Below are 25980 nucleotides of genomic sequence, written 5' to 3'. Positions count from 1 at the left end.
CGGAAAACGGTATGATGGTGCCTCAAAAACTTAAACACAGAATTATTGCTACATGATCTAACAATTTCATTTTTGAGAATATACCCAAAAGAATAGAAAGCAGGGACTCAAACAGATATTTTTACACCAATATTTATAGCAACATTATTCACAATAGACAAAAGGTAGAAACAACCTGAATGTCCATTGGCAGAAGATAAACAAGATTTCACGTGAACATACAATGCAATATTATCTAGACTTTAAAGGGGTGAAATTCTGATATATGCTACTACATGAATAAATATTGAAGACATTATACTAACGGAAATAAGCCAATTCCAAAACAATAAATATTCTTTGATCCCACTTATATGATGTACCTAGAGAAGTCGAATTCATAGAGACATAAAGTAGAATAATAGTTACGCAAGAGCTGGAAGAAGAGAAAAATAAGGAGTTATTGTTTAATGTTTACAGAGTTTTGGGATAATGAGGAAGTTCTGAAGATGAATAGTGGTGATGGTTGCACAACAATGCAAATGAACTTAACACCACTGAACTATACACTTTAAAATGGTTAAAACAGGCCAGGTATGGTGGTACATGCCTGTAATTCCAGTACTTTGGGAGTCTGAGGCGGGTGGATCACCTGAGGTCAGGAGTTCAAGACCAGCCTGACCAACATGGCAAAACCCCGTCTCTACTAAAAATAGGTGGGTGTGGTGGCGCATGCCTTTAATCCCAGCTACTCGGGAGGCTGAGGCAGGAGAATCGCTTGAACTTGGGAGGCAGAGGTTGTAGTATGCTAAGATCGTGCATTGCACTCCAGCCTGGGCAACTAGAGCGAAATTCTGTCTCAAAAAAAAAAAAAAAGGTTAAAAGATAAAAAATAATAATTAATACAACATTATTAATGAGAGTTGGTAGGAAAAAACTGCAAAGATTTCAAAGTTTGGTATCATTTCCTACATAAAATAAAATAGTAAGTTTAAAGAAATAAAATAGATTCTCAATGGTTTAACTTTGGGACAAGATAGTTTTAAAACACAACAGAAAGATTTGAAAAAGAAGCAAAAATAATATATAGAAAAAAATTAATATTTAAATTTTAATATTGTTTAAAGGCTAATTACCCATAACTGAGGGAGAAATTAATGAAGTTTTTTGGAGAGTAATTAGGAAAGGATTTAAACAGAATATAACAGAGAGAAATGAAAAGATAAAAAAAGAATAATTTGAAAGGGATTAAGAGATAGGGAAGCTAGAGTAAGAATGTCAGAATGAGGTATTAGAGTGAAGAAGAAAAAAACTACTCAGAAGGATAATTCAGAGAGTTTTCCAGAATCGAAAAAGAAAAGTGTGAATTCTGAGATTCAGAATTCTTCAAAATAATTCCTCAGAAAAAATTTTCAGGGAAAAATAAAGCCACATACACCTACACATTTTAAAGTAAATCTTCAAAACATCAAAGACAAGAAGATCTTCAAAGCAACCAGAGAAAAGACAGATTTCCTACAGAAGAAATCAGAACGTACGTAGTTAAGTAATATCCTTCAAGTGTTCACAGAAAATACTGAGAAGCTAGGATTGTACATTCAGTGAGACTACCTATCTTGAGCCAGACGTAATAAAGACTATTCTGACAAAAACTGAGATTTATCACTAAGAGATTTTTACTTTTAAAAAAATCTATAAAACCTTAAGAAAGAAGAAAAACAACATCAGAAAGAAGGCCTGAGCTACCAGAAGAAAAAAAAATGTTTTTTCTTACTACAAACATGAGCAAACCTAAACAAACATTGCGTATGTTAAAATATCTCATCTGTGGGGATGAAATAAACCAAGATGGAACCCCTCTCCTTTCTGCCATTTCATATTCCCCTCCTCTGGAAATACTTTTCCAGGAGGTTTTCCTGGTTGACCCAGGCAGCTAGGGTAGCCAAGGGCAGGGAAATTCCCAAGTGCCTCCCACATTGAGCAACAAAATTAGACCCCACCCACCGCCCGCATCACATGAGCAAAGGCTGTGAACGAAGCCCAAACACAACTCCCTCTGCAGCTTTCCTGCAGCCAGTCGCTCCTGGAAACCGAGCCCTGCATCCCTCTTCCTTGTCTCAGCTGGAGCGGGGCGAGAAGACCAGTGGGAAAGCAGCGGGGAAGAGGAGTCAGCCCCGAGCACACGTTCCTCCCCAGCTCCTCCCTGTCCAAGCAACCTGGGTCTCCTCTGGAAGAGAAGCAAGCCAGGCTCTGGTAGCTGCAGTTTTTAACATGAAAAGGGTTGGACCTAGAACACTAAATGTGAGCCCACTGTAACGACTGAGTTGTGAAATCTAGAATCTGGTCCTGATGTTAAAGGACCCAAGATCTAATGGGGAATTAGTGAGTTGACAAAATACAGTTAAAAGCAGTGACTAGAAAAAAAAAAAAATCGTTTCCTGTTTATACTCTGAATGGTTTTAAATCCTTCAATAAATATGCTGCATAATAGCCTTGAGATTATCTGCATGGCCTCGTGCCAGGGCCATGAAATCATGGCCATCTGTGTCTGTGCAGTTTCACCACCAAGAATGAGCTGAGCACAGAGACAAATAGCTGTCAGCTTTTCCAAGTAAACAGAAGCAGAAGGGCGGAGTGCCACATCTGACTTTGTACAGAGCTTAAAGATTCAGACTTCTAAGGCTATTCACAGGAGGAGAGAGGGGAGAGGAAGGGCAGGGGAGACAGGAAGAGAGGAAGTGGGGCGGGGAGAGAGGTCAAATAGAGGGGAGGCCATCTTCCCTCAGAGGCTTGGAAACTCCAGGGGAAAAACACAGAAGTTGCCAGGCAGAGACAGGCCATTTTGTGCAACAACAACCAGGGAGTCGGGGGAATGAAAAAGAAAAGCACCAAGCTGACGTTTGTCCACCAGAAGTTTAAAAAGGGAAAAGAATTACTACTGAATCTGGCCATAAAAGGAGTAACTTAGAGGCACTGAGGTACAAGATTATTAATACAATCTTCAGCTAAGGAAAGTAAGTAGAGATGCCACTTTTTACTTTTAACTTCAGTGTTTCTTACCACTAGAATTCTTTTTTCTTTTTCTTTTGAGATAGAGTCTCACTCTGTCGCCCAGGCTGGAGTGCGGTGGCATGATCTCAACTCACTGCAAACTCCACCTCCCAGGTTCAAGGGACTCTCCTGCCTCAGCCTCCCAAGTAGCTGAGACTACAGGCATGTGCCACCACACTCAGCTAATTTTTGTACTTTTAGTAGAGATGGGGTTTCACCATGTTGGCCAGGATGGTCTCTATCTCTTGACCTCGTGATCCGCCCGCCTAGGCTTCCCAAAGTGCTGGGATTACAGGCATGAGCCACTGCGCCCAGCCACCACTAGAATTCTTTTGTAAAATCCCAAGGTTAACAAGTTCATGAAAAGAATGAAAACAAAGAGATTAAATTCTGTATCTGAATTCTCTCCTGCAAACCACCTTGCTGTAATATTCATACCAGTGCCACTCAAAATGTACAAAGCACACATAGTGCTAGGATCTTGTGAAAATGCAGGTTCTGACTCAGCTGTTCTGGGGCGAGGACACTTTGCAGCCCTAGCCAGCTCCCAGGGTTGCCCAGGCAGGCCAGTGGATCACACCTTGAGCAGCAAGAATTGAGACCACCCACTGTCTGCCAAAATTTTTATTTTACAGAATATAGAAGTGACAAAAAAATCAACGTTTACCCTAGTCTCTAAAAAAAAAATTGTTGCTTATTGAGTGACTATTTATTAATAACTCCTAGGAGGCTGAATACAAGAAAAACATGGCCCCTGCCTTCCCCCAGTCCATGGAGAAGCTCAGGATGATGAGCCCATAAACTGTGCTATCTTCCCTCCCTTCCAGTCTAGACCAGGCGTGTCCCATGCTACTTGCTCTGCTAGTGCCAACAGGTCAGCGCCGGGCCATCCCATGGGGGGTGTGACCTGCACAGAGAATCCTGTGCCCTGTCCCCAAAGCCCTCACAATTAGAGAGAGCCGGATAGAGTTTCTACTACTCCTTCATTCTCCCTGGTCAGTCTCTCCTTCACCCCATCTGTTCCAGTGACACATCACAAGGAACAGACATGCCCAGTTTGAGATAGGGCAGCTCCTGTAAAGCCTCACTCCATGGTAGCAGAGTCATCTGCCCTATGTGGAAACAGAAAGAAAAGGTCTCAGAACAGAGTGGCACGATCTTGCTCCAGGGGAGAGAGGACACTTGGCAGGAGCTGTGAACGTCATCAGGATGAGATAACGAACAGACTTAAGTGGCTCCTGATTTCCAAGTCTTTCTACTTCCTCTTTTTGACCATGTAGCTGGGCCCTTGATGGAAAGACATTTCAGAAGCCTCTCTCTGTTTCTGACAGTTTTGGCTGAAATCCAAAGCAGAAAGCAGAAGCTGCTCTTTCTGGCTTGTTAGCATCTGAGCTCCCGGAAGAGATTATACCAGAAAAGCCTGGGAGATTTACTGGAAATTATACTAGAAGAGACTGTGCTAGAATTGCCTATGATTATAGAGATTACACTAGAAGAGATGCATTTTGTGAGGACAAAGGGGGTGGGCTGCCCCTTCAAGCAGCACTTAGGGAGTGAGGAGATGTGCTGTAGACCCTGAGGAATCAGATGTGGAGGGAGCGGAGAGGCTGGCGGGATCGGGGAACATGGGGCAATGGTGGCCTGAGGATGTGATGAGACCTCAGGGTGATGTGCCAGGAACACCAACCCCTGGGAGCTGCAGCTCTCAGCTGTGGCAAAGGCAGGTGTGGTCCCACGCCACGAGAGGCACCCCTTTGTGGGGAACCCGGGGGCTACACAAAGGGCTCCTCAACAGCAAACAGGGAGGGAATTTTGAGAACGCAGTGCTGGGGCACACCCGATCCCCTCCCAGGCTGTCCCAAGCTGTCCCCATCTCCCAGTGTCTGAGTTTGCTAGGGCCCCTGTAACAAAACACTGAGTGAGGGGCTTAAACAGCAGAAATTTCTTTTTTAGTATTATTATTATTTTTTTGAAGAGATGGGGTCTCGCTATGTTGTCCAGGCTGGGGTGCAGTGTCTATTCACAGGGGTGATCCCACTTCTGATCAGTACGGGAGTTTTGACCTGCCCCATTTCCGACCTGGGCCGGTTCACCCCTCCTTAGGCAAACTGGTGGTCCCCCGCTCCTGCTCCTGGGAGGTCACCATATTGATGCCGAACTTAGTGCGGACACCCTATCGGCATAGCGAACTACAGCCCAGAACTCCTGGGCTCAGGCGATCCTCCCACCTCAGCCTCCCAATTAGCTGGGACTACAGGCATGCGCCACCATGCCCAGCAACAGCAGAAATTTCTTTCCTCACAGTTCTGGAAGACCAAAGCCCAAGATGAAGGTGCCAGCAGAGTTCCTCCGAAGCCTCTCCTTGGCTTCTCCCTGTGTCCTCCTGTGGCCTTCCCTCTGGGCTTGTCGGTATTCTAATTGCCTGTCCTCATAAAGACATCAGACATATTGGATGAGGGCCCACCCCAATGACCTCATTTTCACTTAATCACCTCTTTCAAGACCCGATCTCAAATACAGTCACATTCTGAGCTACTAGGGGTTAGGGCTTCTGCATGTGAATTTGGAAGGGACACAAATTCAGCCCCTCACGTCCACCACCTCCCACCCTTCTCCAGATGCACAGAATGAATGGTCTCCCTTCTGCCTCAAGGGCTCTGGTACTCTCCAGGCCAGAGGGCCAGCCTTCTGTCCATTCTACGGTGTAGATTAAGATCTTTGTAGATGGAGTCCTGAATGTCAATATTTGGGACAACTAAGAGACACCCCCCTGCCCGACTTTGGCCACTGTTCCTTGGAGTCAGGGTGGCGAGTGGGCAAGTGACTCAGTCCTGTCAAATGTGCCCATGGACACTGAGGTGTGAGCAGCCCTGCTCACTTTGCATTCTCATGGCTGTCCATGACGTGAACAATGGCAAGCTCAGGGTGCGCTGCCCCTGAGTGTCTGCTGCTTTGCATTCTCCTTTCTCATGCTCCTCATCTTCCTACAGTTCTTCAGCAAGCATAAGCACACCACCTTCCTGCCTGATGCATCACTAACTTGGCAGTCAAGTAACATTCATTCTTCGTAGTAAAGGGTTTATGCCTCGCCTCTTAAGCAGACTGTAAACTTGTTGGTGTCAGAAGCTGTCTCAAGTCTGTGTGTATCATAACCCTGCACACAGCAGGGCACAGTAGTCAGGAACAGTGAAGGGTCTGAGGTCTAACTGTACACGCAGGTCAACAAGTCAGTCTACCACAGTTTCATGGATGCTGTTAGAAGCCACAAAACCCCAAGTTGTAACAAAGAACAATTTATTATACACGGCAATAGCAGTGGCCACAGTAGCAGCATTTTTGCATGGGTTCCATAACCCCAGTTCCCACAGGCAAGGCAAAGAGGCATTGCGGGTGACACCAGCACACCCAGTGGGCTGGGTTCTAGAAGAGGAACCCTGAGCTTAAGGAAGCTGATTCTTTTATAACAGGCGATCATGCCTGAACACTATCGGTCCAGGAGACACTATTTTCCAAGGCTGCCCACTAGGAGGTGCGAACATCTTTGAAAAGCCAGTCAGTGCCACTGCTCATGAGATGTGTGGAAACATGAGACCTGGGGAAAGGCAGCCATCCACATTTTTTGATGGGTTGAGTGTTTCCTGGAGCCTGACTAAGTGGGGCCCCATAGGCTCTTGCCCTTCTAATGCACATTATCCACTTCAACCCAGCTTGGCTTCTGGGCTCAGCTACCTTACATTTGCCTGTTTAGCAGAGAATTGGGGGCTTCCATGACACCATTGCTGGGGGTGAAATAAATATCAAGGTTCAGGAGGTTCTAAATTCCTCTGAGATTCTAATGTCTTCTTTATCAGGGACTGAAGGGGGGGATTGGAACTGCAGTGGTTCTCAGCCCAAGTTTTTCCACATGATGATTTATGGGCTCTGGACCCTGAAAAATGAGGAAACCAGCTGGCTTCACACCTGCTGCTCGTCCAAGGTTTCCTCCTCTGGGGAGGGATTCTTGAGCATTCCACCCCCTCAACCACGAAACAGAATGACCACTCCCTCAACTGCAAGCTTCTGCATCAGGACCAGCAAGCTTTGTGTGTAAAAAGTCTAATAGTAAATATTTTATGCTTTGTGGGCCATTCAGTCTCTATTAAGACTCCTCAGCTCTGCCTTTGTAGCAGAAAAACAGCTACAATGTGTGAACAAATGGGCATGGTTGTGTTTTGATAAAATTTTCTTTACAGAAGTAGATGGCAGGCTGGATTTGCCCCTCAGGCTGTAATCCGCTGACCCTGTCCATATTCTGAACACACTTCTGTCTCGAAGGCTTCTTAACAAACCTCTACATAAAGCACACACTGCTGAGGGTCCCAGGGAGAGCAGCACTGCAGCACTGACCTTGGCCCAGGCCTCCCCTCCAAGTCCTGTGCGGGAGCGGGTCTCACCCAGCACAGCAGCTCTGCACCTCCGTGGCACTGCACTGTCAGGGGCAAGGGGCAGGTCCTGCCGTCTATCAGCTTGGATCTGAAGAGCAGCCCTGTGGGGCTGCTCAGTAATGAAACCGACCTCATGGAGATTTCACAAAGCCCCTCCCAGCTTTCCTGACCTTCAGAAATGCTTCCATCTATATATTTGTTATATCTTCATATATAAAGAAAATGGAAAAAGTCAAAATCAATTCGTTATCGTTTGCAATGAAAGAAAAGAAGATTAAGAATGTGTTTATATGTGTGTGTAGAGAGAGGAAAAGAGATGCAACCAACACTAATTACTGCAAAACGAAAAAAGAGAAGGGAAGGAAGACAGGGAGGGAGGGGGCCAAAGTCCCACTCCATGCTCCACACAGTTCTCTAAATTCTGCAGGCTGAGGCTGCAGGACCCTAGACAATCTTGGCAGGTAAGGAGATTCCAGGCCCAATAGACTTCCTTCCACTTTACCCTGAATTGAAGAAAACCATAAAGAGGAGTTTTGCCACCCGGGATGTGGAGCAGAACATAATTAGATTTAGTCTTCTTGGGACCGTGTTTCCATGAGATACATCAGCTCCCATTTAACTTCATACATATCGACACAAAGAAAGGCCTTTCACAGCACACAAGGTGTGTAAACAAAGGGAGACCACATCTTTCTGGGCAAAATTGCTTTTCTGGATTGTTTATGTTTAATCAGCATTGAGGAAAATGCAACAATATCTGTCAATGGACTTGAGAACCCCAGAGTGGGAACAGCAGGTGCTGATGCTGCAGGGAGAAGAAAGCGGGGGCTGGACAGTGGCCACAGAGGAGGCAGTGTGAGGAGCCAGACAGTGGTGGCCCTGGGCTGGCCCCGACAGGGACATGCGGGCACCCGGTGGGGTCTTTGGCGGCTCACAGGACCATGGCAGGGGGTGGCTGCTCCCTAGAGGGAGAGGAGGGCACTGAATTCTCCCCCAATAGCCTCTTCTCTGATCCTCCCTCATCCTGGAAAAGAAAAAAGAAATCCTTAGGGGAAATGGGATGCAGGCAGAGTTAGAGTCACAGAACTCGGAAAGCAGAAAGAGGAAAGGAGGAGGGAAGGGAAGAGGTGACAGGAAGCAGATCAGGCAAAAAACAAGGTGGCAGAGGAAGGGGAGTCGGATAACACCTGAGAGGCGAGCAGGGGAGATCAGGGCAGGGGAGGGTGCAGAGAGGCACAGGGCAGCAAGAGTTCACCCAGGACCCTGGTGACTGTCACATTCCCCAGACAGCAAAGGGGAGAGCTGCATATGGAAAGAAGCTGAGGGGGACTAGGCCCAGCCTCGGGTTCGGGTGCCCCACACACTCACCACCCAGACCCGCACTGCCCAGCAGCTTCTTCCCAACAACTCACCAGGGGTGGGGAGCGCCTCTGACCACACAAGTTTCGAAGACCCACGCCCAGGGAAGCCAAGGACACAATGACCTTCAAGATGCAGACGGCCAGGAACAGGGCACAGATTGCTGTGAACAACCTCTGGAGATAAGGGAAGAAAAAAGATAGTCAGCTGTCAGCTGCGCCAGTGCTGCCCACATCACCACCCTCTCCACCCACCCCGGCGCTGACTCTCCAGCCTGCGGCTCCCACCAGAGCTGACTGTGTTTCCAGTCACAGCTTCCATCCCACTGGCTTGTCTGCAGAGTGACCTTACCACTCCCTGTCAAGAAGTGGAGTCTATTCCTTCAACCACTAGAATCTGGAAGGGCCTAGGACAGCTTTGGCCACAGTGAAAGTGACACTATACAGTGACAGGGGTAGCAGCCCTTAGCTGGCCTGGCAGCTTCCACTTTCTGCCTCCTGAAATGCTCACTACTGGGGTGCTCCCCACTGGAGCCCAGTCTCCATGCTATGAGAAGCCTAAGCCACGTGGAGGAGCCATCGCAGGCTCTCACTGACACCCCTGCTGAGCTCTGGGTCATTCACTCATCTCAGACCCCCAGCCTTGGTGAGTGCTTGGATAACTTCACCCCCATCTGACTGCAACTGCAGGAGAAAACCCGCGAGTGATGACTGCCCATCTGAATCCAGCCAACTCACAGTACTGTGAGAAAGAATAAGTTGTCATTTTAAGCCACTACATTTTGGGGTGGTTTTTAATTCAGTAATGAAAAACTGGGATACCCACACACCAGGAAGACCAGAAGGGTGGCCCGCTAGCTCCTCTATGAAATGTCTCCCCTTTGTTCCTCATCCTCTTTGATGCAAAGAATCTTCATGTCATGAGGTCTGAGGAATGTCTGCAGCTTACATTAAAACCTTGTGAACAAGACCCAGCATGAGGTCCAACCTCAAAGTGCCTACATCTCTGTCCTCCAGCGCCCACAGCTCCCTGGGGGCAAAGAGCCGTGGTGGGTCCCTGAAGACTGGACTCTTCCTGCTCACCCTCAGCAACTGCATGTGATCTCTACAATCTATCTTCTGCCAACTGATCTCTTGACTTGCTCGCCACCTCCATCTGTACTCAGTGGTAGGGATGACAGGGTCCGGGAAATCACACACAGTGTCGATGTAGGAAAGGTCATCAGTTTGCCAGATGAAGCTGTTCACGCAGAGAACAATAGCGGCCACAGCTGTAGCAAAGCCTGCCAGAGTGAGCAGGCTGGATACGTAGCCCTGGAAGAGAGGGAGGGTCAAGACACAGGCTGTCTCAATCAGTGGAAAAGTCATGAGGTTCCCGCCTCAAACCCATCTCTTCTTCCCCAGCCCCTGTCCAGGAAACCCTCTCCTCCCCTCCAAGAAAGACCCCGAGATATTGGCAACCAAAGGGCATAAGATGTAACGGAGCAGAACTCAGGAGGGAGTCAGTGAACAAGGTGGAAGAGAGAGGGTGTCCAAGACTCACAGCAAGTTTGCCCCGGCGCTTCTCATGGACAATGGCCCCAGCTCCTGCCGCAATCGCCTGAAAAGAGAATACACCAGAAAAAGGCCTCCAGTTTACTCTTCTGAATTGATCTGTTACCACCCTCCCACCAAAGTTCCCAGACAGTCAATGTGAAGCAGGATCCCAGGAACAAAGAACTCTGACACACAGACAGGACTCCACCTACACCTGCCCCACCCCTCCCACCTGTCTTCAAGAGAAAAACTGAAGTGACAGGGTTTTATCCACACCCCAGGGAAGCTACCTTGTGGCCAAGGGCCATTTGGCCGCAGGGGCTTTGATCACGTCCCCAAAGCCCCAACCTAGATCCATAAGTGCCTTCTTGCCCATCACCACTTGCTTCCCATAGGGCTCACAGCCTGTTCCTTACTCACCGCAGACCCTGCCCAGAAGGCACAGCCTGAGGCACGAAGCACAGTCCAGGGCCCCAAGCAGAAACACACTCCAAGGACACAGCTCACCAGCCCCAGCAATATCTGAGTTATCTGCAAGACAGGATGAGAAACCAGGCCCCTCCCGTAAGTCCCCCGTGCCCCAGCTGCCCCAGGAGCAACTGCCTGGCTCCTACCTAGGCAGCTTTCCTCTCCTTTTCCTTTGCCTTGACCTCGCTGCAGCTCTGATTCTGGAAGGTTCTGTCCCTTTAAAATTCATGAAGCAGCACTGGCCTGGATCTCCCCTCATCCTTCTCATAGGCTTGGCTATTTATCCTTCATCACTTTTTTCCAACTTCAACACTTTCTCATCCCACCTGAAGATTCCCACTTTTTTCTCCCCATTCTCCTTCAGAGGTCCCATTGTCCCATCCAAACCCCCAGCCTGACCTTAGCTTCTGCCCTATCTTCTCTCTTCAGAACCAAACACATGCTCTTGAAGGCTCTGTGGCAGACACAAAGATGTGCTGCTAAGACCCCCTTCGAGAAAGGGCTTGTGTGATTGATTGCTGAGCAAGTACAGTTGTCAGCTCCTTCAAGGTCACCCTAATCTTTCAAGCTGAGGACACATGCTGGGGAGGGTCCCCCAGCCAATGATTAAGCAAGACAGAGGCTCAAGGGCCATGTCCACCTAGTGTGGAGCTCCTGCAATGGGCAGCCTTTGCCTGGGAGCTCCATGCTGGGCTGGCAGAGTCTGTAATGCAGCCTGACGGTTCCTCCTCGCCAATCCTGCTCCCCCTCTTCTCATTTCGTAGGTGTCAGACCCCAATAAGCCATTCACACACCCAACTCCGACTCAGAAGAGAACTCCTTCCTGGAGAACCCAACTATCACCACCTGCACATCCTACCGGCATCTCAGATTTGTCACATCCAAATCCCACACCCCTTCACCCCACCACACACACACACGTCTCTCGAATTCTGCTCCTCCTGACTTTCAGGGTTCCGATCTCCTGGTCACCCACACTCAGACCTCTGCATGTTGTGGATGCCTCTCTTCCCTCATGCCCCAAACCCCTTCACTCCCATGCCGTGGAGAGCCACAAAGGACAGGGACTCCTTTGTCTCCTCACCATTCCTGTATGATCATGGGAGTGCAGACCCTCGATCCTTCTCGTCTGGACGCCTCCTGACTCTGAGCAGATTCCTGCTCAGAATCCATCCACAACCTTCTCACTGTCGAAGCTGATTCAGGACACACTCCTCACCTGGCCTTTCAAGGTTCTCAGCAATATGGCCTCAAATCACCCATTCATGAAGCCCATTCTCTCTACTCTTAACCACTACAGATCTTGCCCTACGCCTTCTGGCCTCTTTGCCTTTGCTCCTGCCATTCGTTAACCTGGAATTCTTTTTTGTCCATCTTCCTCCTCTGTCTGTACCTATTCCTTCTCCATTCAGGGTTCTTCTGCCTCAAGGATGTCAGATGTGCTTCTCCCTCACCTGATACACTTTAGTTCCAGTCATTGGTATAGTTGCTGTTCCTTCTGAAGGACACAGCACTTTTAGGTACAGCCCAGGGATTCTCTCTGCAGTTTGGCCTGAAGTGCTAAACACATTGCCTTGCACCTGTAGGCTCTCAGTCCATGTGGAAATGAAACTGAATTAACAGCCTTTAGGCTCTTGTTCCTGTTGCCCCACCTCTGGCTAAGACCGACTCCTCTGTGTCAAAGAAGAGGTCGATTCTTCCTTTCCATCCAAATTTCTGCGGGGAAACTTACAACTTTTTCTTACACAAGATGAGATATAAATAGGGATTGCTCATGTCCCTCTCATGGGAATTCAACTCACTTTCCCTTTTGTGCATCCTATCGAAGCAGGAGGGTTTCCATTATGAGAGCTGAGCCTGCAAATGGATCATTCTTGTCACACTCAACTGAAACAGAGTCGAGAGACCAGGGGCAAAAAGCACTCAGGGCACAAAACGTTGCTCCCAAAATGTAATTCTCTGCAAGCCAGGCTGCTGCAGCTGCCTGCTATAACCTGAAACCAGCTTTACCTACAGCTTCTGAGATACCTTGCTACAACTCTAGGACTAGTTTTACCCACACCATTGCTCAGCCATCAGAGCTTGCCAGCTCCCCAAAGCCAGTGATCTTTCTTGGAGGGCAGTATGTAACATTTCTCCTTTTTATAAACCTCTGACCTTCTCTCTGTTCTAAAGACATACTGGAGACCACCTGGTCTGTATGTATGCCCCAAATTGCAATTCTCTCCTTAAAATAAAATGTTTTAATTTCGAAGATTTGCATCTATATTTTAATTGACCTCATCACCTCGTTAATGTGCCCCCGCAACCCCGCGCCAGCCCACTCTTACCCCTAGAGCCAGCTGCTCATAACTTATCCCAGCTCTGGAAGGTACAGTGTCGCCAGGATGAAAAAGAAACTGCTTCAGAGAACCTCCAGCTTTTAGCAGTTGTGTCAAAGCTGATTCCTGGTGGATGTGGATATTGACGTGGGTGGGCTGGGATGGCGTAGAGGACACAGCAACACCATTCACGGTCACCATGTTTTGGGCCATCCTGCCTGCCAGGGAGAAGACATACAGAAGTGAGGTCTGGGAACCAGGTGAGGGAAAAATACACAGCATGAGTGAGAGGAGAGAAACAGTGTCTTTGTCAAGATCCCAGTCAGGCACGGTGGCTCACACCTGTAATCCCAGCACTTTGGGAGCTCAAAGAGGGTAGATTACTCGAGGTCAGGAGTTCAAGACCAGCCTGGCTAATGTGCCAAAACCCCCTCTCTACTACAAATATAAAACTTCTCCGGGCATGGTGGTGCATACCTGTAGTCCCAGCTACTCAGGAGGCTAAGGCAGGAGAATCACTTGAACCCAGGAGGCTGAGGTTGCAGCAAGCCAAGACCACGCCACTGCACTCTAGCCTGGGTGACAGAGTGAGATTCCATCTCAAAAAACAAACAAACAAACAGTGTCTTTGTCAAGCTCCAAAGGGTCTTTCCTTTGGAAGTACAGATATCAATGTCACAGTGACCTTAGTAATTTAGTATATATGTGTATATATCTTTACACATACTACTTTACACATACAAATTTGAGAGATAAAACAGGGTACATATACCTTTAAAACCTTACCTCTCATTTTTTCCCTCAAACACTATTTGCCTTGCAGATGGAAAGTAATATTATCAGTTTCTTTCTTTCTTTTTTTTTTTTTAAAAGATGAGGTTTCACCACGATGGCCAGGCTGGTCTTGAACTCCCGACCTCAGGTGATCCACCCACCGCGGCCTCCCAAAGTGCTAGGATTACAGGCATAAGCCACTGCGCCAGGCCAATATTATCAGTTTCTTATCAATCCTACAATGACATTTTTGCGTACAAAAGTGTGAAAAAGTATTTCTCCCCACTTTTCCCACAAATACCAGCATACCACACACACTGATTTGCACGATGTTGTGTTCACATCATCATATGTTTTTAGAATAACCCTACATGAGTCCATAAAAGGTGTCAACCTAAATAACAGAGAGAGGCTCTCCAAAAGAAAATGAGATTTATTCAGGAATAGGGCATTGCAATGGGGATATGCTTGCCATAGTAAATCACGTGCACATTTGGGGAGGTAAAGGAAGACAAAAGTTTTTAAAGAAAAAATAGGGAGACTTACATAATTGCTTTGAGTTGATTATCCCTGGCTATAAGGACCAATAACAAGGGTGAGACAGTCCAGTCCAGTGTGAGACAGGCAGTTGCTGGTGAACGTCCTTGCAGAAGCCTTTTTTTGTGTCAGGTTGTGATGGCCTTTGTGTAAGGTCATCATTTTGCAGAGTTCTTTGTGATGATTTGGTTACCAGGTATTTATACAGGAGAATCCTGCCTTGTGGGCCTTCCCAAGCTCTAATTTTCAGATTTTCTTTTTTTTAACACAAGTGCCTCTATTCTGATTCTGACAACTTTCAAAAAGCTTATTCACTCATTTGTGTCACTGCTTACATTTCCAGAGTATGAATTCCTCATAATTTATTTAAGTGGTTCCCTACTGGCAGACATTTAGGTTATTTCTGATCCTTTTCCATTGCAGACAATGTGGAATTGGCAGGGCAACAGGAAAGTGCATTTGCAATTTTAGTAGATATTGCAGTTATCCTCCATGGAGGTGGTAGCAGTTCACGTGCAGGAGGCAAACTCTTTTTATCTTTTTCATTTATATGGGGAAAATTACATTCCACTGTAGATTTTCATCAATTCTATGTAATAAGATGTCCCATTTTAAATGTATATCTTAATGAGTTTTGACAGATTTATACATTTGTGCAATTACAGTTACAATCAAGACATAGGACATTTCTACAATGCAACGTGTTCCCTAAAGCCCCTCCCCAGTAAATACCCTCAACCACTGGCCACAGGCAACCACTGACCTGCTTTCTGTAACTATTTCCACACATATTTTTTTTATTCTTTATTTCCACGTATTTTTAATCCACCGTTCTCTTTTATTTATTTATTTTTTATTTTTTTCTCTTTTTTTGAGATGGAGTTTCGCTCTTGTTACCCAGGCTGGAGTGCAATGGCGCGATCTCGGCTCACCACAACCTCCGCCTCCTGGGTTCAGGCAATTCTCCTGCCTCAGCCTCCTGAGTAGCTGGGATTACAGGCACGTACCACCGTGCCCAGCTAACTTTTTTGTATTTTTAGTAGAGACGGGGTTTCACCATGTTGAACAGGATGGTCTCGATCTCTTGACCTCGTGATCCACACGCCTCGGCCTCCCAAAGTGCTGGGATTACAGGCGTGAGCCACCGCGCCCGGCCTGTGGTTTATTTTTTGACCTTGCTTGTATTTTCATACAATTCAAGTTTCATTCTATTTATGGTGTCTAGCTCTTATACTTTTAAAGGACTTCCCCGTTTCAAGATTATAAAATAATTCTTCCATATTTTCTTCTAAGTGGCTTTATGCTTTCGGCTTTCACTTTTAAATGTTGACCCACATGGAATTTGGGAGTTCGAAGCCCAGCCTTGGCCGTTGAGAGGCACGGATCCCAGCTCTGTTGCTGTCATTCAGATGTTTAACTTCTGAAGTATACGTTCCATTTGTGGAAAATACATCCTGTTTTCCTCACTGATTTAAAATTCTCTCCTGAGCAAAAATGAAGTGCCCCTAGGAATGTAGGCCTGTTCTAGTCTTTATATTCTGCCCGTTGGCATGTCTCATGGGTTATGCATCATTACCACAATTTTAATATGGAGCGTAAAGCTAATGGGGCTGTTTCATGATCCCCTCATGGGGTTTTTCTTTCAGAATTGTCATGGCCATTTTTGCTAAGTTACTTCTTCACCTGCACTTTAGCATCAGCTTCCCTGGCTCTAAAATAAATCCTGCATAAGCAATTCTAATGGACATCCTGGCTAAGTATCACAGTTTAAATCCAGTATTATTAACAATTCGAATAACACCTCCCATTCGTACTCCACTTACTTTTCAGAGCAGTTTCACTCTTTCACCCATCTGGCCTCCTTGGGGTTAGAAAGGACAGGAATTTGACAGTTCCGCAGATGCACAAAGGAGCGTCAGACTCATTCCCACAAAAGGAAGCCCAGCCCCAGATTCCAGCCAGACCTTCCCTTGAAGGCCCGGGCCCTGCCCTGAGCGTATCTCAGGTTCCAGCTACCTCCGGGCCCCCAGGACCACCGCTCCCCCGCCCCACGTCAACCCCTAGATCTGCCTCGCCTCCTCCAGGGAAAGCGTCCGGCAGCCCCGCCACACCCTGGCCCCGTCCCAGGAGCCACCCCACCGAAGGGCTCCAGCCAGGGGCCAAGCGTGCGGGGCGGAGGAAGGTGGAGGAGACGCGCCAGGCCCAGGCCTCTCCTCCCGCTCTCCAGCCGCTTTTCTGGGGTCACCTCCTGCACCCTCCCACGCGAGTCCTCAGGGAAACCAGGATGGAGGAAGAAAGGCGTCCTGTGGACAGGACGGGCCGGGGGCATGGCCCTGGGGACTCCTCGGGACAGAGGGTCCTGCGGCAAGAGGGTCTCCCGGCCCCATCCCTGCCTCACCTGCCGTCCTCGGGGAGCCAGCGGCCGAGCAGAGCCGGCAGGAGCTGACCCAGAGCAGGGGAGCGGCGGGAGGGCGGGGACGGCAGAGACAGGGGTGGGGGCTGCGGCCCCGCCCAGGCTGCGCGGTTTCCCGAAACCAGCTTCGGCCCCGGGGCCCGGCAGGGAGGTTCCGCCAGGAGGAGCGGACCCGGCGGGAGGAGGCCGAGCCCCCGCGCGCGCCCTGCGTTCCCACTCGCGCACACTTGCACGCCAGCCCTGGCCGGGTGGGGCTGTGGGCGAGGATGACCCCACGGGCTTTCCCAGGGCCGGCTGCCCGCGCACCCTCCCAGCTCCCCAGAGCCCAGTGACCCACGCGCAGCGGGAGAACCCCAGACGGACCCCAGGACCGGCCGCCTGCCGGGAACCCGAGGGGCTGAAGTTCAGCCCCACCCCCGCCTCCGCCTACCCCTCCGACTCCGGACACACTTCCCCTCCCGCCGCCGCCCCAGCCGGCGCCCCAGCCCTCCTGCCGCCAGCACGAAGGTCCCAAGGAGCGCAGGTGAGGCGGCGCCCTACGCCCGATGGTCCCCGGGACTCCTTCAGCACGCGCCGAGCTGCCTCCGCACAGCTGGCGGGGGGTAGGAGGGACCCCTACCCGGGAATGAGACTGCAGGAAGGGGGCTGCGGAGTAGGCCAGGTGCGGCCCCGGCCTCTGACCTCCCTCTGCACCGCCGCGCGGTCCTTCCCAGGGCATGGGCAGCGTGAACCCGTCGGGCCTGAGCAGCCATCCCTGGAGCGGGAGGTCGGTGGGTCGGGGGTGGAGGACCCGGGGCCCAGCTGGGGCGAGGCTGCGTCCACAGGCACTCCACTGGCAGCCAAGGGGAGGCTGTGGAGGGGAGGCCACAGGAAGAGCCCGGGTGCAGGAGGTGAGGGGTGGGGGCGTGGGGCGCTGCTAGACCCAGACGCCAGAGCCCTTCGACGAGGATGCGGGGGACAGAGCAGATCTGGGGCGAAAGGGGAGGTTCCCACAGGCTCAGCAGTCGCCACAGCCCCATCATGGTCATCAGCTCCCTCTGCTACACACACTCCCCTTGAGAGGGGGCCAAGGTGTGGCTCTGTGACCAGGACAGCCATTCATTCGGTGACCCTGAGCCCCACTGGCCCCTGACCTCCCTAACTCCAATGAAATCTACAAAAGTCTTCTGACAGCCCTTCCTCCCTGGTGCTTCCTTCCTCACAGAGGGTATTCCTGACCATGGGGACAGCCGACAGTGGTGAGATGGCCCCGGAGACCCCACAGCCCACCCACATCGATGTGCACATCCACCAGGAATCTGCCCTGGCCAAGCTCCTGCTGACCTGTTGCTCTGCGCTGCGGCCCCCAGCCACCCAGGCCAGGGGCAGCAGCCGGCTGCTGGTGGCCTCATGGGTGAGTGTGGCAGCCTGCCTCATGGGGCTGCAGAAGGGACTCCCTAGTCCCCTCACAGCAGACCTCCCTAGTCCCCCTCCTGCCGCAGCAGCACCCTCTGCCAGCCTCCCTCTGAACAGGACACCCAGCCAATGTGTCTTCTTACTTAGGGATGTGCTTCTCTGGCCTTCTCAGTAAGAGCCTGGGGAGGGGAGGCTCTGGGCTGAATGGGGTGTGGAGGAGCCACTGAGCATGCAGAGTTCCAGTTGGTGGAGCCCCGAATCCATCCTTTCCTCTGGGTCAAACTCAGGATGGGCCACTCTCCTCTCTCGTTCCTCTCCCTTCTCTTTTCTCTTCCACCTCCCTTTTCCTTCTCCTCCTCCTCCTCTTCCTTCTTTCTCTTCTCTCTCTCTCCCCCCCCACCCTCTCTTTTTGGGGTTTTAGCCGTTAATCCCCACAGGGGCAGGTCCTCCTAGGAGCCAGGATCTTGGGTCCTTTGTCGTTCAGGTGATGCAGATCGTGCTGGGGATCTTGAGTGGGGTCCTCGGAGGATTTTTGTACATGCGCGGGTTCACCCTCCTGGTCGCCTCGGGAGCTGCCATCTGGACAGGGGCCGTGGTGAGTAGAGCAGGACGGTGCTTGACGGCCTGTGGGAGGTGTGGGGACATTGCTCTCCTGATTGCCTTCCTCCAACATGGCACCACGAATGCTGGCAGTCAGAAAGATCTGATTATCTAGGCCCATTCCCTGCCTGTACAGATGAGCAAACAGCGGAGGGCAGTGGCGGCATGTCCTAGTCACACTGTCCGCTCTCCCGACGCCTGCCTGGTGCTGCTCCCATCAGGCTGACTGCCTCTCCCCACCTCAACAGTAAATGTCAGCTAAGGATCTAAGGACCTGCCCATCTCCGGATACTTGTGTTGAGATGGGGGAGACAGAACATGCAGACAATATGCGATCGCCCAGGAAGCATCACCCCTTGGTTATTCCCATTGTCCTCCACAGGCCCTGCACACAATAGAAATCCAGGAATTATTGTCAATAGATGGGTGTGTACAGTTTGCACAGGAGCTGGGTGGACTGGTCATGGTACCTACACTCTCAGAATAGCAGTATAACATACATATTTGTTGATAATCACCTTCACCCAACCTATGGCAAAATACTGGATTAGTTACAGAATTAGCCAAACAGGATTCAGGTCCACCTGTCCACTGGGATATACTAGATTTCCTGTTCTTCAAGCCCAGCGGAATGGATCATTGGGCACTGTTAGGACAGGCTTCTAGACCTAACCGTGCTCACCCTGTATAGATTCACCCTTTATTGAGAGCTTCTCCAGCACCCTATGACTTTATCCACAAGATCCCACCATCCCTGGAACTTTGATAAAGCACTTGCTGTTTAAAAAGGAAGAAACTTACTGTTGTTTCGAGAAGGAAGAGGGGCTCACACCTGGCTTGACCACAGGCTCTTAGGCGTCACTAAAGCAGGGCATTCTGCGGCCTCAGGAGTTGGATCCCGCTACCACCCTCTCAGCAGTTAACCTTACTTACCATGGATAAAAAGGCTTAGCAGGAAACCTCCGGCCCAAGCAGAGTGTGCTGGGGAAAGGCCTGCTGCACAGAGTCTCTCTCATGAGAGGGGCCTCGCATTCCCCGTGCTAAGCCTCCTACTGGCTCAATCTCTCCCCAGGCTGTGCTGGCTGGAGTTGCTGCCTTCATTTACGAGACACGGGGTGGTACCTACTGGGTGAGTTCAGAGAAGGGCATGGGAGGGGACCAGGCTCAGGCTGGAGGCCACCCCAATCTCCTGCCCTATCACAGGCTTCTCTGGGCCTTGCCCTCTTTTCCCCAGACTGGACTCTGGGAGAGACTGAATCACGAAGATTGCTCTCTGCCTCCTCCCTCCCCAGTCTCTGCTGAGAAGTCTGCTAGAGCTGGCAGCTTTCTCCACAGCCATTGCTGCCCTCAAGCTTTGGAACGAAGATTTGCGATACAGCTACTATTATAGCAGCAGTTTCTGTGATGTCTCTACCTCGAGCAACTGGTACAACACCCCACCCCCCACTAAGAGTCCAGAAGAAGTCAGAAGGTTCCAACTGTGTGTCTCCCTCCTGGACATGCTGAAGGCAGGTGGCCAAGGGGAAGGGCAGCAGCAGGTGGGGCAGGGATGGCCAGGCCAGGCTGGGGGCAAGAGTCAGGTTAGGTTCTTCACCAGAAGTAGGTGTTATACCAAGCTTGATTATTGTCACCAAAGACAAAGCATCAGACAAAACAGAAGTGGCTCCTGTAGTTGTGGGTGTTACAGACTAGTGGGAAATACAAGCATTAAAATAATAAATAAACCAACACTGTAAGTGTGCAAAGTGCTGCAAAGATGTTAAATGCATGTTTTCCCTTGGTCCTCTCAAGTCTTAGAGGTTATAGGGAGTCAAATCATAGCCCAAACCTGGCACTGTACAAATGAGGACACAGGCCCAGTGTGAGGGGTTTCCGGCTGCATTCTGCACACTGGATGCATTGACTTCCCCTCTTGAAGCCACAAACTTGGAGATAAAGGAGTAGAGATTGACCCACATCAGCAAGGAGCACGGGGACAGAGCAGGAAGGCAGCTGTCATCTGGTGCTTACGGCGTTGGTCCTCTGTCCCCAGGCCCTGTTCATGACCCTTCAGGCCATGCTCTTGGCTGTCTGGATTCTGCTGCTTCTGGCATCTCTGGCCCCTCTGGGGCTGTACTGCTGGAGAATATTCTCAGCCAAAAAGGTGAGTTCCTCAAATATATGCCTGTGCGTTTGGGGCAGTGGAGCTGCTCAAAGGAGACAGGAATGGACAGTGGACAGTTTGGGGAGGAGAAAGGGGCCCATGACACAAATCCCAAGTATTATCATGCCTATCTTTCTACCTCAGTGGTGGCCCAGTCCAGAAAGCCCCTGTCCCCAATCAAGTGGCCCCCAAGCCAAAGAGCCCAGGAATCCAGGGAAGTCCATATCTGTGCTATGCCTTTGCATCAGGTACCACGCAGCTGATTCTGGTAGCTCACAGCTAAGCTGCCCTGGAGGAGACTCCACCCTTTCTCTCCCACTGACGGTTGTCTTGCCCTTCCTCCTCCCTTAGAAAAGAGACAAGAAGGAGATGTTGGACGTGAGTGGAATCTAGCCGTGCCTCTCCTGATAATAGCACCTGGTGCTCCTGCACTGGGCGTCCCTGCATCTGACTGCTGGAAGAAGAACCAGACTGGGGAAAAGAGACTCTTCAACAGCCCCAGTTATCCTGCCCCTAGGACCACGGCCACAGCCCTGCTCCAGCGGCGCTTGCCCATTCCTTGCACCCCTTCTCCATCCTGCTCCGCTTCACGTCCCCTCCTAAGCAGTCCTGTGATAATAAACTCTCATGTTATTGTGCCCAGGTTCTTGCTTAGTTATTCCCGGGAATTTCTCTTGGCTGGGGGAGGAAGTGGAGAAGGAGCCGATAGCAAACCTCAGACACTCAGCTCCCCAACCTCCTGCCTCAGGCTAGAGTTGCTGGCCCTGGAGCTAGACCCTCTTTGAGGCTGGTCCTGTGGCTGTAGGTTCAAAGGCCTAGAAATAAAGGATGGAGGGGGCTGAGACTCTGAGCCCACTCCCTATCACTGACATTTAAGAAGGTGAATGCTTGGCAATTTAAGAATTAGAATTTTGGTTTTTTGACTGTCTGAAAAGATTAAGTAGACAACCGATAGGACATCCAGCAATAAAGAAAAGACACCCAACAATATGGCAAGATAGAAACCCTTACAAATTGTCCCATAAAAATTCCTAAAACTGCTGGATAAAATATGAATCATATATTTTTAAATTCGTGACTATACTATCAACAAAAAGAGGGAAGCCATCAAAGCCCACAGTAGAAGTCGGAGCCAGAATTCAGAGGGTGGAAGCCAGTATCTGCCGGCATCAGTCCCCCAACCACCCACGCACTCAGTGCCCTTCCACTTGAAGGGCACACGGGGTCAGCATGTAGTTGTATTCATGGCTAAGTTACATTATAGTGAAAGGATACACAAGGTTGGGGGCGGGGAACACATTAGGTGGACTCTGGAAGAATAATTCAGGCACAGGCTTCCTATTTCCTCCCACAGTGAGAGGCCACACAGTAACACAGCAGTGTTTCTGCCCAGGGAAGCCCACCTAGGACTCCAAGACCAGGGTTTTGATTGAGAGCTGGCAACACAGGCAGTCTCTCCACTTGCACAGCTACTGCAATGTCAGACTCCCAGAAGAAAAGCAGGTGTCCATCTGAAATCACATTGTACGGTCCAGGCAAGCTGATAGAGTGGAATTTAGTACACAGGCACACAAACCACCTTATCAGCACAGAAACATTCCAGAAGCCCAATTCCTAGAAGACAGCAAAGGGTAGCAAAACCTTGTAAAGGGTAGCCCCCTGTGTTAACTCTTTCCTGCTCACTGCCCTAAAGGCATCTGCCAACCTCTTGCAACCCAAAACTGTACTTAATAACTATGTGAAAGACAGTAAATACCAATTAAACTGGAGAGTAGCAGTGAAGGACCCAGTATAAATCTTCAATTTCAGAGAACAATTGGATGGAAAAATCCACTCCATCAAGGGAGATGACAAGTTAACTCTTTGTGAAAGGGGTCAGATGAAGATTCATGAATACAAGCCGGCTCTAACATGGACTTAAGATGGAATTCCCACTCCTTGGACAATCCCTCAAACCCTGAGAAAATAATCTAAAGGTCCTCAAGATGATAATGACTCCTGACACCTGTCAGAAAGAAATGCAAATTCTGCCTGGAGAAATTTACCTTCAACTAAGTCCTTAAAAGATCTGCATGACTATATTTTTTAAAGTGAGACATAAAAAGCAAAAAAAAAAGATGATGATTATAAATTAAGTTTATGAGTAACTGCAATAAATACAAAAGGATAAAATGCTCCATTTGAAATACAATATAGACTGTATTTTTATAAAACTCATCCGTATGCTATTTACATGAAACACAACTAAAGCAAAGATACAGAAAAATAGTAAAAAGATGGGGAAAAAGATATAACAACCAAATTAGTATGGCTCTATTAAAGTCAGCCTTTAAGGCTACGAGCATTCCTAGAGACAAAGAGACCACTCGCGGTCAATCTCAGTTGTTCCCTCCTTCCTTACTAACAGAAATCCAGTTTTGTTTTGTTTTTCAGTCGCTACACCCAGCCTTCCTTGCAACTGAGGATTGTGATAACCCACACTCCCAGCCAATGAGGAGTCGAGAGAATTCACTGGGAACAGAAAGAATTGGCTGGTTTCCCTACTTTCTGCCCTCCACTTTCTCCCTTTCTCCCAGGAATCAGGACCCCTTACCTGACACTGGAGGAGTCATCTTGTGGCCAAGCGAGTAATAGCTGCAGGCATGAAATGATACAAAAGACTAAGGAGCCTGGACCCTCCACAACGTAACTGAATATGCACAACCAATCCTGGATACTTACCTTTTTTTTAATTGTACTTTAAGTTCTGGGGTACATGTGCAGATCTTGCAGGACTGTTGCATAGGTACACACATGCCATGGTGGTTTGCTGCCTCCATCCCCCTGTCACCTACATCAGTCATTTCTCCCAATGTTATCCCTCCCCAACCTCCCCACCCCCTGCTGTCCCTCCCCTAGCCCCCCACTCCCCAACAGACCCCAGTGTGTGATGTTCCCCTCCCTGTGCCCATGTGTTCTCATTGTTTAACACTCATCTATGAACAGCTCTATATGAGAAAAAATAAATGCCTTGCTGGCTTTTTTAAAGGAATTTTTAAATTTACAATAGCAACAAAACTGTAAAGAACTTAAAAATAACTCTGGATGCTCAAGACATTGGTAAAGAAAGTCATAAAACTTTATTGAAAAAAATCAGTGAATACATAAATAAATAAGACATATACCATGTTCATAGATGGAAGGACTCCATTTTGTAAAGATGGCATCTCCTGCAAATTCAATGCAATCAAAACCAACGTCTCACTAGAGTTTTCTTATTATTTGATTGGCCAATTCTCAAGTTGATACAGAAGATCAAAATATCAACAATGTCAAAGAAAATTTCCATGTCCCCTGAAATCCAAATAAATAGATAGACAAACCAAGGAGTCAAACCAGACTACAGCCCCAGTTGGCAGAGCTGTCCCAAGCAACAGGGGAATGAAGCTGGCATGGTGCTCTGGAAGAGTTCTGAACTTTGCAGTCAGAGACATAAGCACAAATCTCAGCACTCCCACTTCCTAGCTCCTTGACCTTGGGTTAGCTACAAAAACTTCCTGAGCAACAATATTTGTATTTGTAAAATGTGGATAGTTATATCTAAAAAAAACTAGGGCTAATGTGAGGATCAAATGATACATATAATTCTAGAAGTGTCTAAAAACTGGATACCACACAGTATGAATTCATCAAATAAATGTGGATTACTGTCAAAAAATTGGGGAGAACACAAAGCGCTCACCAATCCCCACATACTCTTTCCTCCCTACTTCAGAGGAAGTAAAACAGAGTCCCCAGACGGGAATATAATCTCCTTTGCTCAAACTTCTAGGATGGGCATGAGGAAAACCAGAGCTATATACATCATCAGTGGGACTGACCATGCAGACACCATAGAAGGTGTGGTTCTCAGTGCACAGGAGCAGTGTGAAGTGGCCTTTGGCAGAGACTGGTGTTGTTCCCCAATTTTCATTCTTGCTTCCTTTATTTCTTGTAATAGGTCCCCTGGATAAAAACTGGACACATAGCTTCTTGGAATGGAGACTAGATTTCCCAGCCTCCTTTGGTGACTGAATTCTAGGTAATGAGATTTAAGAGGAAGTAGTGTGTGCATGTCCTGAGAACATCCTTTAAGACAGAGGTGACCGTTGCCCCCATGCTCCTTTTTGATGCTTGGAGTGCAGGTGTTATAGCAGCACTATAATGAATGCTTATAATTTTATAATTTTATTTGTCTCAGCATTAATTTTGAATATTAACTGGACTTTCCCATACCAGCAGCAGGGCTCAGTCACCCTCGATACAGTTTCCAGTTCTATACTTCATACCCATTCTTCTGTGTGGCCAATCCAGATAGTTGCCTTATACAACTGCCTCCTGGTGACCAGCTCACTATGGAACAACAGGATACAGCCTGCTCCACTAGCCCTGCTGACCCCCACACCCTGCATGGGCTGTACAGACATGCAGCAGTGACCATCTCTGCATTCTCCTGGAACTCATGCCTGCTTGCTCTAAATCCACCAACCAAAACTCCCTGTGGGAAAACAATTTAGATCACACCCTGGACCCAATAAAGGGGTCCCGTTCTCTCTCCCCCTTCCTGTGCTCCCTGACCTCCAGGCATGCTACGTGGCCCCCAGAGTCTGCAAACACTAAAATCTCTTAACTTTCACATTGTGATTGCGTCACTGAAGCCATGTCAGAATTCTGACCCCTATGGCAAGGCTTCCCCAAAGGGACCCATGCAGGTGTATGTCCTGCTGGTGCTCTTTTGTCCAGGCCTCTGTTAGCTGCTGTGGACAGTAGCTACCAGTCAAGTTGATGGAAAAAAAGCTGTTTTGAATAAAGAGTTTCATTTAAAACATGGACCGGCCGGGTATAGTGGCTCATGCCTATAATCCCAGTACTTTGGGAGGCTAAGGTGGGTGGATCACCTGAGGTCTGGAGTTCCAGACCAGCCTGGCCAACCTGGTGAAACCCCAGCTCTACTAAAAACACA

At 48.9% G+C, this 25980-nt stretch overlaps 2 protein-coding genes across 4 annotated transcripts; one reads left to right on the top strand and one right to left on the bottom strand.

Moving 5' to 3' along the window:
* Positions 1–8144: 8144 nt before the first annotated feature.
* Positions 8145–17888, bottom strand: TMEM176B (transmembrane protein 176B). 3 transcript variants are annotated; one of them, XM_012443256.2, is made up of 7 exons: positions 17543–17888; positions 13147–13355; positions 10769–10879; positions 10356–10412; positions 9896–10126; positions 8867–8989; positions 8145–8478 (listed from the first exon to the last, which is right to left on the bottom strand). In XM_012443256.2, the coding sequence occupies exons 1-7, from the start codon at positions 17577–17579 to the stop codon at positions 8386–8388; spliced, it is 861 nt and encodes a 286-aa protein (XP_012298679.2). In that variant the 5' UTR covers positions 17580–17888; the 3' UTR covers positions 8145–8385. The 3 variants fall into 3 exon arrangements, with proteins under 3 accessions (XP_012298679.2, XP_012298683.2, XP_012298688.2); XM_012443260.2 differs by lacking the exon at positions 17543–17888 and adding an exon at positions 16847–16917; XM_012443265.2 differs by lacking the exon at positions 17543–17888 and adding an exon at positions 13615–13921.
* TMEM176A (transmembrane protein 176A) lies at positions 17302–21642 on the top strand. The gene is made up of 7 exons (XM_012443281.3): positions 17302–17384; positions 18066–18254; positions 18741–18851; positions 19929–19985; positions 20149–20364; positions 20889–20999; positions 21351–21642. The coding sequence occupies exons 2-7, from the start codon at positions 18081–18083 to the stop codon at positions 21390–21392; spliced, it is 711 nt and encodes a 236-aa protein (XP_012298704.2). The 5' UTR covers positions 17302–17384; positions 18066–18080; the 3' UTR covers positions 21393–21642.
* Positions 21643–25980: the final 4338 nt, after the last annotated feature.

The sequence above is a fragment of the Aotus nancymaae genome, unplaced genomic scaffold, assembly GCF_030222135.1.
Source record: "Aotus nancymaae isolate 86718 unplaced genomic scaffold, 86718_ANA_hifiasm-v0.15.2.pri h1tg000002l, whole genome shotgun sequence".
NCBI classification, from domain to species: domain Eukaryota; kingdom Metazoa; phylum Chordata; class Mammalia; order Primates; family Aotidae; genus Aotus; species Aotus nancymaae.
Note: the sequence above shows the minus strand (reverse complement) of the source record. Positions and strands in the feature narration are given on the sequence as shown.

What these genes read in the sequence shown, in the direction of transcription:
- TMEM176B (XM_012443256.2), bottom strand. Translation starts at nt 17,579, where the DNA reads ATGCCCTGGGAAGGACCGCGCGGCGGTGCAGAGGGAG. An exon ending in CCTTCTGGGCAGGGTCTGCG is followed by an intron (nt 10,413 to 10,768) that starts GTGAGTAAGGAA and finishes TTCTCTTTTCAG; the next exon opens with GCGATTGCGGCAGGAGCTGG. An exon ending in ATCACATGCAGTTGCTGAGG is followed by an intron (nt 8,990 to 9,895) that starts GTGAGCAGGAAG and finishes CCTTATCTCCAG; the next exon opens with AGGTTGTTCACAGCAATCTG.
- TMEM176A (XM_012443281.3), top strand. Translation starts at nt 18,081, where the DNA reads ATGGGGACAGCCGACAGTGGTGAGATGGCCCCGGAGACCCCACAGCCC. An exon ending in CCATCTGGACAGGGGCCGTG is followed by an intron (nt 18,852 to 19,928) that starts GTGAGTAGAGCA and finishes ATCTCTCCCCAG; the next exon opens with GCTGTGCTGGCTGGAGTTGC. An exon ending in GAATATTCTCAGCCAAAAAG is followed by an intron (nt 21,000 to 21,350) that starts GTGAGTTCCTCA and finishes CTCCTCCCTTAG; the next exon opens with AAAAGAGACAAGAAGGAGAT.